Below are 11,514 nucleotides of genomic sequence, written 5' to 3'. Positions count from 1 at the left end.
ATGCTGTGGTGGTTAATTTCAGCGCTGAGGTGAAAAAAAAAATCAGTAAAAAAAAAAAAAAAAAAAAAAAAGGTCACCCTGTTTTGGCCTGTTATTGCTGCAGCGCCCCCTGCTGGGCTGCGGTGAGAAACTTAATTTACTGCTAATTTACACAAGACCAAATCATCGATGCCTGAGAAATCAACAAGCAAAGGGAAGGCATAGGAGCCACGGAGCAAACACACACACACACGCACACACACACACACACACACACACACACACAGTTATGAATAATAAACGTTGGCACTGTTCCTTCTTCATAAGTCAGATTGGTGGCAGGAACCCAGATTTACTGCTGTGCCAACTTGTGACTGCCTGACTTCGTGCATGTTTTTTTTTAGTGGAGGCAGAGTGTTAAACACTCACAGATGGACGGGTGGTGATGTGCGTATGTGTGTGTGTGTGTGTGTGTGTGTGTGTGTGCGTGTGCGTGTCCATGTGTGTGTTACGGAGATACATGTAGAGAGATGGAGTGCAGCTTATTTATTATGACAGTCTGTCTCTACCTGGATGTCAGTGCGCTGCTTCTGTCGGCGTAATGTCAACCTGCGGAGGCTGGACTGAGTCACTGTGTCCGTCTGGGAGCGCACACACATACCCACACATTTGTAAACTGTACTTGTGAGGACCATCATTGACATAATGCCTTTGTGTCATCCATCACAAGTGTCGTGGCCAGTCCAATATGTCCAAGCTGACATGCCTGGTGGATAACTTTGTGACGTGGGGAGTGTTTTCCTGCTCGCCGAGCGTCGTGACTCAGGATAAAATGATTGTCGTCGTGAATACATTTCCAGAGTTGTAAAATCCCGTCTCATCGAATTATAGCCGCTGTGCAGTGTTGTGGTCTGATAAGGCCTGAAACTCGTGGAGGTAAACCGGTCCTCGTGGATCCATCCTCACGAAGACTCACAGAAGAGCGCGCACACACGAATGTGCTCCAGCCTCGTCTCGTTCTGTTTATTCGCCAAGTTATTTTATGCCGCTCAGTTTCCTCGTCTCCTCGGTCACATACGGGCTCCACACTCAGCACCAGCTCTAAGTTTTACATACAGTCGACTGACACTCCTTTAAACACACAAGGACAAACTGAGCTTGGAAAAGGTTTAATGTGCTTCCACCCACATACAGACACACACAATCAGACGCACACACACAGACAGACAGACACACACACACACACACACACAGAGTGCTATTTGTAGGCAGTGACAGCAGGATAATTGTTGATAAGCAGAGGGTATTTGATGACGCGTGCTGGCCCTCAGCTTTTCACTCGTCACACTGTCCGGATCATGATTCACTGTTTCTGTGTGCGACGCAGCAAATCAACAAGCTCTTCTCTATTCTAGAGAACAGAGAAGCAACAGTGGTGACAGCTTTGAGATCAGATCAGATCAGACCAGACCAAACCAGACCAAACCAGATCAGATCAGATCAGATCAGATCAGACCAGATCAGATCAGACGAGATTAGATCAGACCAGATCAGATCAGATCAGACCAAACCAGACCAGATCAGATCAGCCCAGATCAGATCAGATCAGATCAGACCAGATCAGATCAGATCAGACTAGATCAGATCAGATCAGATCAGATCAGACCAGACCAAACCAGACCAGATCAGATCAGATCAGCCCAGATCAGATCAGATCAGACCAGATCAGATCAGATCAGATCAGACGAGATTAGATCAGATTCAGTTTTGGAGAAATCTAATGCATGAACATCAGTGAGAAAAAAGGATGGTGACAGAGTTTACTGTTCAAGTGAAATTACACAACTGAGACTCTGTAAATATTCAATCAAAAACCAGGAGATATCGCTTTGTGTTTTTAAAACTGAATATTTAAACTCACAGCCAGAGGATTTCCAAAAGTCTCATCAGACCTGTGAGCTGCATGAGACTCAAACCTGGCAACACAAGATAAGACTTGACTCAGAGTCAGATCAGATTGATCAGGAGGAAAATTAAGTTTGCGAAATTTGAATTTTGCATATTTACGGTGCCAACATTTCGTCACAAACACCAGGATCTTCAGATGACATGACCTGCCTCTGTCTCTGTTTGACCCCTCTCTGACAGGACTCCCATCATCGCAGGCGGACTCTTTGTGATTGACAAGTCCTGGTTCAACCACCTCGGCAAATATGACACCGCCATGGACATCTGGGGCGGCGAGAACTTTGGTGAGTCGTCCTAACTGGAGGACAGCTGCTGTCACTATCACCGCTCTCTCAAAGAAGCGAAGCAGAATCAACAACATGTTCCTAAATTCTCTATTTTCTTAATGCCCAACCATCCATCCATCCCTCCCACCTCCCTCTAACAGTGAACTTTTTCCAGGCAGCGATGATGTTTCCTCCAAAACCTTTTAGATAAAGCACATCAGTAGTATACAGTCATAATTTGTAGGAGACAGGTTTGGTTTTACAAACAAAAAGTGCACAGTTGGTAGATGAACAGCACAGTGGATAATAAAGAGAAAGGAACGATTACACTGCTGCGTTAAACTGATAGAAAGACAAAGGTCCTTTAATACGAGCTGAAGGAAGGTGAACTTTTCATTCAGCGGAAAAAAAGTCTTTACTGTCTGACATCCACCCAGCAGCAACATCTGGCTCTCCTGCTGCTCCCTGCCTCCAGTCATCTGAACTAGGCAATACAGCAATCAGCAAACTGTCTCCATCACACACACACACACACACACACACACACACACACGCACACGCACGCACACACACTCATTTGCTCAATGTCAAGCTTCTGTCAGTCTCACAGGCTCTGTGTCAGTATCTCAGTATCTCGCTGACTTCTCTTGTTCTTCTTTATTCTCTCTGGTGTTTCATCTTTACTTCCATCTCTCCTCTTCCTGATCAGACTCTCCGTGCTCTCATTTTCACTTCCTCCCTCTCTCTCTCTCTCTCTCTCTCCCATTCTCTATCTATGTCTCTCTCCCTCGCAGTCGCTGTAAAACTTTGTAAAGTTCTTCGCTTCTCGTTCTTGGGGGAAACCCTGTTACTTTTCTCTCTCTTCCCTCTGAGCTCACACAGAGAGACAGCAGCTCTGTGAATTAACACAAACTCTTAACACACACACACACACACACATACGCACATTCTCTTACATACACACACACACACAAAATCAAAGAAACAAATCAGAGTCCATCATTGGTTCATCAAATATTCAGGGAGATCTGACCCACTTAGCCACGATGTGCAGGATAGAAAACTACAGACGAGACACAGAACAAAGAGCCAAAGCTCCAAACAGCAAACCTGGTTACACGAATAGAAATCAACTGCTCTAATAAAATCCCCCAAATGCACCCAACATGAACCCAGAAAGGTTCATTTTGTGTGGTGTGTGTGTGTGTGTGTGTAGAGATCTCGTTCCGGGTGTGGCAGTGTGGTGGCAGCCTGGAGATTCTTCCCTGCAGCAGAGTGGGTCACGTCTTCAGGAAGAAACACCCGTACATCTTCCCCGAGGGAAACGCCAACACCTACATCAAGTAGGTTTCTCCGCAAACTTTATCCGTGAATATTAATTACACAATTCCTTTGGGGAAAACTGTTTATTTAGTTATTTATTAAACTTTTTTTTGGCAGATTAATGTTATGGTTTGGGTTGTTTACATTTGGATTATTAAATCATACAGCATGTGGTGTTAAAGGATCCAGATCCAGTCGCTGCTGTTGTTCTGATTCATTCAAATTTGGTGTTTTTCTTTTTCTTGCCTTTTCTGCACAAAAGGCGTCAGAATAAAGTAGGAAAAGTCAAACTGTTTTTCATTTCACGTGTGTGAAAGTTTGTGTTCTTGCAGGATTTATCAGTGTGTTGTCTTCTGCTACTTGCTCAGTCATTTATAATATGTGCTCCTCTCTGGCTGAATTCACTGTCTAACTGAACTCGTACCAAGTTTAGTACCAAGCTAATAACTTGTTTGTAAATTCCCATGATCCTTCAGTTTGTTTTTACATACTAACCCGCCTACCTAACCAAAAATCCCAGTAAGTTTCCTGCTGACTGATTCAGTGTCTGACTGACATCGTGTAAACACTCAGAAGAAACAGACGTGCAGTGTTTCAACACTGAGCGTGCTGCAGCCACCGAACGCTGCTCACATCATTGTTAAAGTGGATTTACAGCTGCCTGGGAGCCTTTGAGCTGCAAGTACAATATTATCCTATTAGCATAAGCTGTATTCTGTTCTCTGCCCCTTTCAAACAGTTCAAACAGAAAGATGTTTACAGGCAGTCCAATAATCCATTAACAGGACTAATGTGCTCAGACTGCATGTGAATTGATCTCGTCTAAATAGATGAATCAAGGCTACAATAAGGATGCTGGTTCCATTCAGATTATAAAATCGAGTGCACTTTCAACATTACTGCACAGTATAAACCTCATTGTATTATACAGTGATGAATAATAACACAAAAACAGTGAACAGAAAAGAAAAAAAATCTTTTTATAGATTGTTCGTTTTATGAACATCCGTAGAAAGTGTAATATCAGGTCTTGGCATGTACTGAAAGGCATTCTGGGAAACATTGGAAATGACAAACTGAAGTTGAAGACGGGGAGCGTGAGTTTGCCAAAAACTAAATTGCAGCACTTCATCACAGAATAACTCCTGGGATCCACTGAACGCCACAGACTGATGATTTATCTCACGGATTATTCCTTTAACAGTTCAGTAATTCATAAAGCTCAACGTGTGAGCAAGGCATTAATACTGCCAGGGTTGGGAGTTGAGTTCCCCGTGTGGCTTAATGGGCAGAGCAAGGCAGTAACGCTGCCAGGTCGGAGGGGTTCAGTTCCCAAAACGAGCGCTCCCGCTGCTGAACGGCACTTTGGAGCAAAGCAGCAGCCAAACGGCTCATATAAACTTATTGTTTTGTGTCAACCAGCTAATCCACACCAACACTGAGACTTCTTTCTTTTTTTTCCAGCCAGGCTGTGTTAGTTGCTCATTTCACTCCCTGTTGGCCGTTACCGAGGCAACATCTGTTCTGCGTGGAAGATGATGACTTTTATTCGCATCACGATGGCCTGATGTTTGTGATCAACGCCAATCTCCCAAACAAAGCCGCTGTTGTCTGCTCGCGTGTTGCTCTGCCGGTTAATTAGCTGGAGGCTCGGCGCTGGCAGTCTGGGTTATGAATATGCTAAATAAAAAGATCTGCTTAATAATTCGATTACAAAGATTATGCTGTTTCCTCCCTCGCAGAGGCCTGCTTCTGTGACCTTCTATGTATGTGTGTGAGTGTGTGTGTGTGTGTGTGTGCAGTGAGTGAGGTTTTAATTGTAAGCCTGTGTGACACATATTTATGTTTATACGCCTACAAGCATCTCATATCCTCTCTCTCTTCCCCTTTCATTAAACCGCCACAGCCCGTGTGTGTAATGCCTGTAATGGAGGGTTTCTGTCATTTCAATGAGATAGTTCACAGCTCAGAGAAACTCAGCTAATAGCTAATTACTACAGAGAGAAAAAGAGAATGAGAGAAAAAAGAGTAAATGGGGATAAGAGATGGAGAAAATGCGCTTCACTGTTCACGCAGTGTGGACGAATAAAGCACACTGAGTCGAACAGAATTAAACTGAAGAAGAGAAGCAGCAGCAGGCAGGATCTGCACCTGCTGTAAACATGGCTCTGTAAACTAATGCAGAGCACATGACAATGAGCATGCGATCGGATCAGCCTGATCACATCTGGAGGTGGTGTCTCTCGCTCTGTGGCTCCACTCACACCTGGCATTAACATGTAATCTGTATCTGGAGATCCTATCTGGAAAAGGAGAACAGGTGTTGAGGCGGAAACCACATCTGAAGGTGGGCTGTTGTTTGTGTTTGTTTACAGGCGGCAGGTGAACACTGGCAGCTTTCTGAGATCTGTTTCTGCTTGTTATGTTTCCTCCTCCTGCCTGCAGCCTCTCCTCCGTTTCACTATGTTTAAAATATCTGCTGGGTCACACTCAGAAGAAAAAGCTCCTCACTGCTGATGGAGGAGAGGACGAAGCTTACTCACATTCAGGAAGTGCTGCTTCCTGTAAATCCGTTTTTTTTTTCTCATTTAAAAATAACCTCCAAACATCCAGGACACAGAGGACAGGATTCTGTACTCGTGATGAAGTTGTCCCGATACACATGATGCATGACATAAAGCAAATATGGCAGAAAATTGCACTGGAGGTACTATGCTCTAAATATGTGTGTGTGTGTGTGTGTGTGTGTGTGTGTGTGTGTGTGTGTGTGTGTGTGTGTGTGTGTGTGTGTGTGTGTGTGTGTGGCTACAGGAACACACGTCGCACAGCGGAGGTGTGGATGGACGACTTCCGTCTCTTTTACTACTCTGCTCGGCCTGCAGCACGAGGGAAATCCTATGGAGAGTAAGAACACACAGACACACACACGAACACACATGCACAAACTCACAGCTGACACACACTTGACACTCACACTCGTTAATAGCCTGTTTCCAGACCTCTAAATTGCCGCCCACATCTCTGCAGAGATGCCACGGCCAGAAAAACTGCCATGCTTACTGATTTAAGGTGGATAATCGCAATGTCCCTGGTTCGTTTCTGGCTTTGTTGCATGTCATCCATCTTGTTTTCTCTCCATGTTACCTGTTTATCTCCACTGCAAACTGTCAACAAAATAATAAAATAAAATAAAATAACACAAACAAAGGAATAAATTCCCACAGAAAAGTCAGCAGGGGTGGATTGGCACAGCCACGCAGATTGTTCAAACTTGCGTAGGTTGACTTAGAGAAATATAAACTCTGCCATAGTTTTTAAATCGAAGTAAAAAAGAAAGTTAACTGCTCCTGGCAGCTACTGCAGCTTCCACGTCAACCGAAAATGCTGCCCGCAGAGCGTACTTCATCACAACGATGCAAACATCCTGTGAATCGAACCTGGACATTAAATAGTCCCGTTTTTCGGTTTGCAGTAGATCCCACTATGGACCGATACAAGCAGACAGACAGGTGTTCTCCAGGACCTGGGGAGATCGCTGATGGGTGTGATTACAAGAGCAACAGATCACACTAGAAACAGGCTTTACTCAGAAAAGGCAGTGACACTCTCCTTCTCAGCCTGATGTGACGTCACGCTTTGGATTTAAACTCTCAAACCTGAAATAAATGTTTTAACTTGGACCATTGTTTTGTCCCCAAATGGAAGGCAAGTCCCCGCAATGTGATTAATGTAAGACTGACAGGTACAGCAGCAGCAGACCTTACAGCCCACAGCCATGTTTAAATGTCAGTATTTATCAGTCAGACACAGGTAAAACACTGACATTTAAACACAGCTGTAAGGTTGTAGCTGCCTTTTCACATCACACACCTCCATTATCTGCCGTGGCTGTGTGTTTGTCTGCCGTGAATGTTGTCAGTTTTGTTGTGTCCTCGGTTATTGTATGAATACTTCTCCATGTCTGAGTGTTAGTGAAAAGGCTCCTGACTGTCTGATTCACTGTTTATCTGGCTGCTGTTTCTGTTGGTGTGTGATTGTGTGTGTCTGTGTGTCACCAGTATCCGAGGAAGAGTGGAACTTCGCAAGAAGCTCAAGTGCAAATCCTTTAAGTGGTACTTGGACAACGTCTACCCAGAGCTCAAGTAAGTGTGTGTGTGTGTGTGTCTTCGTCTTCAGACTTATCTGTCTAGGGAAAGCTTCTGCTGAGCTTGCAAACTAAGAGGAGAAATTTCAAGACTGATGCCAAAACTGGATTTATTACTGTCTGGTTCATTCCTAAAGAAAGATGATTATTATTATTATTATTCTCTTCTTCTTCAGGGTTTTTGTTTGTGTGTGTTTGTTTTGTTTGTTTTTATACCGCTGCTATTACAGCTAAAGGTCAGTTTATTCATCGTTGGGAATACTTCTCAGCCTGTTGTACACTTGATGTACATATAATATCTTCTGTGGTTGTGGGAGAACTTTGTCAAGTCTGAGAAAATAACCCCTGTGAGCGGAAAACCGCCAAAATGAACTGGGAGCTGGAGTTTGAAAAACACAACACAATCAAGCTTTTGCAGATTGATCTTTATTAAGGACTGTGAGTCAGGTTATCTCAGCCTCAGCTGCTCTGATTTTGAATACGCTGTTTTTAATCTGTCTCTTGTGTCTTGTAAGTCCCTCGACTTTCCCCAGAACTCCAAAAGAAAACCAGCCGTAATAAAAGATGGTAGGCGACAATAGAAGCAGTGCAGAGAGGAGCTTAGAGGTTTGGGTCCAGATCTTTGTCAAGCTTCATTTGCAGATCTTCCTCTTATGACCCCACTCTCAACACACACACACACACACACACACACACGTCTTTTGTCTTTTTGAACACCTCATTCATTGTCTTTGTGTTCAGTCACTCTCTCCATCCTGATTGTATGAGCTCCCACAGGCCCTGGCTCTTTAGACTGATTGCCCTATCTCCACACACACACACAACACACACACACACACTCACTCGCTCATGAACACACTTTATAACATCATAAGCCCTGGCAGTGAGTTTTTCATGTGCGTACATATAGCACACACGCACACTTCTCACACGCACACATCCATGCCAATACAAATACCTTTAAGACATTTAAACACTCTCATTTAAACACTTCCCCTCTCTTTCACACACACTTCAACACACTCACACACACACACACACACTTGAATACCCACTTATCCACTGGAGGCTGGTGTTAATCCCCCAGAATGGAATTAACAGGCCTGCTCTCAGGGGAAAACAGACCTGACCCTTAAAACGCAGAATAACCTTTAATGGGTTATTAAAACAGAGAGAGATAGCAGATTGAATTAATGCTACAGGGCTTAAGCCCGAGTTTATAGCGCGGCCGAGAATTTAACAAGAAAGACGGCAAAAGTTTGTCAAAGAGGAAGATTGGGAAGAAACTTTCTGAGGTAATGAGTTTAGAGAATCGTGGCTTTCAGCGGATTTGTTAAAGGTGCAGCGAGTCATTTTTGAAAATACTGATAAATTACTGTCAAATGAATCTTGATGCAGTTAATGAGACTGTGGTGGAGATGAATCCACCCCCCCCCCCCCCACCCCCACAAAAAATTTTCTCCCGAACCCATAGTGATGTCCGTGTGGTTTTGGTTTCTAACTGAATGGTTTCTGTGTTGTGTTTCCTCCATCAGGGTCCCAGATGACTCCGACTCTCAGTCCGGGGTGATCAGACAGAGGCAGAACTGTCTGGAGTCTCGCAGGGTGGAGGGACAAGAGCTGCCCGTCCTCACACTGGCTCCCTGCGTAGGAACAGAGGGGGTCCCTGCCATCAACCAGGTGAGTCCACCACGAGTTAGAAGGAAGACAGAGGAACAAGGGATACAGTGGAGGTCAAACATTTTTTTCATCCAAAAGTAATAGTTTAGTTTAGTTAGTAAAAGTTTACTTATTGTGCTAATAAAATTAGTTCATGTTGGAGTCTCACTACTACACCCCTGAGTGTGAATGTGTGTGTGTGTTGGAAAAATAACAGTTGCTATCTATCTCCTCACCTCGTCTCTCTCTCTCTCTCTCTCTCTCTCTCTCTCTCTCTCTCTCTCTCTCTCTCCCTCTAAGTGTGCAGCTGTGTGTGCAGGTCCAGGTGTATACAGTATACTGTACCTGTATGTCTGTCCAACCTTCTCTCACTGTGCTCATCTTTTTTGGTAGCACAGCAACACGCCAAAGAGCATGTGTGTGTTTGTGTTTGTGTGTGTGTGTTTGTGTGTGTGTTTGTGTGTGTGTGTGTGTGTGTTGGTGTGTGTGCTCTGCCTTCCCTCAGCCATAATTAATACCCGTAGGATTCTCATTATTCCGTGTGTAGAGCGAGTGTGGAGGCTGTGATCCGCTCTAACAAGCTGCTGCGCAGAGAGCGAACATGTCAGCAGCTGAAACGCCTGAAGGCTGGAGAGGCCGGCCTGCGACTGGAAGGTCGCTGGTTCAAATCCCCCAACTCCCAGTGAAAACCGATGGGATGTGTGTGAGTGTGAATGAGAAACTCTCCCTTTATCAGCTACAGTGGAGAAGCCCTGAGGGACAGCTCTTAATCCCTGTTTGTTCATGTTCAGAACAAAGTCTGAACCAGTTTGAACTGAGCGGATCCCAGGTGGGAATGTTTTTGAACTCAAAGAATTAAATTCATTTTTCTTTTTTGTCAGTTTCTCCCTTTAAGGTGAGAAGCCATTTTATTGCCAAATAAAAGAAAGAATCAACATGAAAGGAAAATTCAGTTTCTTTACATCTTTAGTGTTTGGGCCAATGTTCATATCAAGTCGTGGTTATAATTAGTTAATTGCTGAGAACCGGTGACAAAACTACAGTTGAAACTACAGCATTTGAAGAGGCAGATGTTCACATCCTGCCTCCGACCAACAGGAAATGTTAGATAGTTTTAACCATTTAAGATTAACTGGGTAGTTTTAGCAGATTTACCTAAACTTGATTAACTATAGAGGTGACAAACAATATATTAGAGTGAACAAAAAGTTAATTTAGGTGTGAGGACCCGGACAATCGCACAGGTTGTGAACAGACTCCCAATCTATTTAAGAGGAGAGCAGCTGTAACTGAAGGCAGCTGAAGGATTAAAGTGTTGTTAGTGAATTAAATTGAATCACTGGGATTTGTTAGTCATTGAAGGATGCACTTTTATATCTTCATTGGGAAAAACTGGTTTTGGTTTTTTGTTTATAAAGATTCCCCCCCCAGGCATGTTTGAAGATATAGATCAATGTTCTGTTTTGAATAATAATTTGACTTCTAGTGTCAAATTCTCTGAACTGCTGAGTGTCTACAAATCCTGTCCATCTAATACAGGTTTACTTGTTTTCAGCCAAAGTCCAAGAAGAATGAGGCCAATTCATTTGAAAAACTGAAATATTTAACTAATTAAACTATAATGAAAGAAAGAACCAGCTGCAGTAAAAGTCAGTCACTCTTCATTAGTGAGATTCCACACTTTTTGTGTGTCCAGCTTTAGTTTTAATGGCAGATCCGATCCTCCTGGGATGGATGGATGATTCCAGCCTCGCACAGATCTGTGGAGAGAAACGTTTGTTGCGAAAACAGCGATTTGGTTTCAGTTCTTCAGAATCAAAGTGGGAGGATTTTCTGTCGAGAGCCGCCATTTTTGCACCAACGTTTGCACTGAGGGAGAAATCAATAGTTGAAGCAGAGAGACCAATTTGTAGACCCACAGCAGCAGAAAACAGACCGGAGTTATTGTAATGTCAGTCATCGAGGATTCAAATGTATTCTACTGTTCCATTAATGGGAAGTTTCACATAATTTAAAGGTGACAACTGTGTGTAACAGAGCAGAAATATACCACGAAGGAGCAGGAGAGCGACGGGCATGAAATGCGACCCACTGAGCCACAAAAACATCATTCTGGTCACAATTTGGCGCAAGAGCTCACGGGCGTGGAGCTGTGGTTGTGTCGTTTCTGCTGTC

General features: G+C 43.7%; 1 protein-coding gene across 1 annotated transcript in view; it reads left to right on the top strand.

The window, feature by feature from the left end:
• galnt14 (UDP-N-acetyl-alpha-D-galactosamine:polypeptide N-acetylgalactosaminyltransferase 14 (GalNAc-T14)) overlaps positions 1 to 11,514 on the top strand; it is a 140,954-nt gene that overhangs the window by 118,652 nt on the left and 10,788 nt on the right. Inside the window, exons 9-13 of the mRNA XM_041065086.1 lie at positions 2,128 to 2,231; positions 3,430 to 3,556; positions 6,348 to 6,440; positions 7,595 to 7,678; positions 9,216 to 9,360. Of these exons, the coding sequence (XP_040921020.1) occupies positions 2,128 to 2,231; positions 3,430 to 3,556; positions 6,348 to 6,440; positions 7,595 to 7,678; positions 9,216 to 9,360 (553 nt within the window). The remainder of the gene's footprint in view (positions 1 to 2,127; positions 2,232 to 3,429; positions 3,557 to 6,347; positions 6,441 to 7,594; positions 7,679 to 9,215; positions 9,361 to 11,514) is intronic.

Source organism: Toxotes jaculatrix, chromosome 19, assembly GCF_017976425.1.
Source record: "Toxotes jaculatrix isolate fToxJac2 chromosome 19, fToxJac2.pri, whole genome shotgun sequence".
NCBI classification, from domain to species: domain Eukaryota; kingdom Metazoa; phylum Chordata; class Actinopteri; family Toxotidae; genus Toxotes; species Toxotes jaculatrix.
The sequence above is the reverse complement of the archived record's forward strand: the minus strand, read 5'-3'. Positions and strand labels throughout refer to the sequence as shown.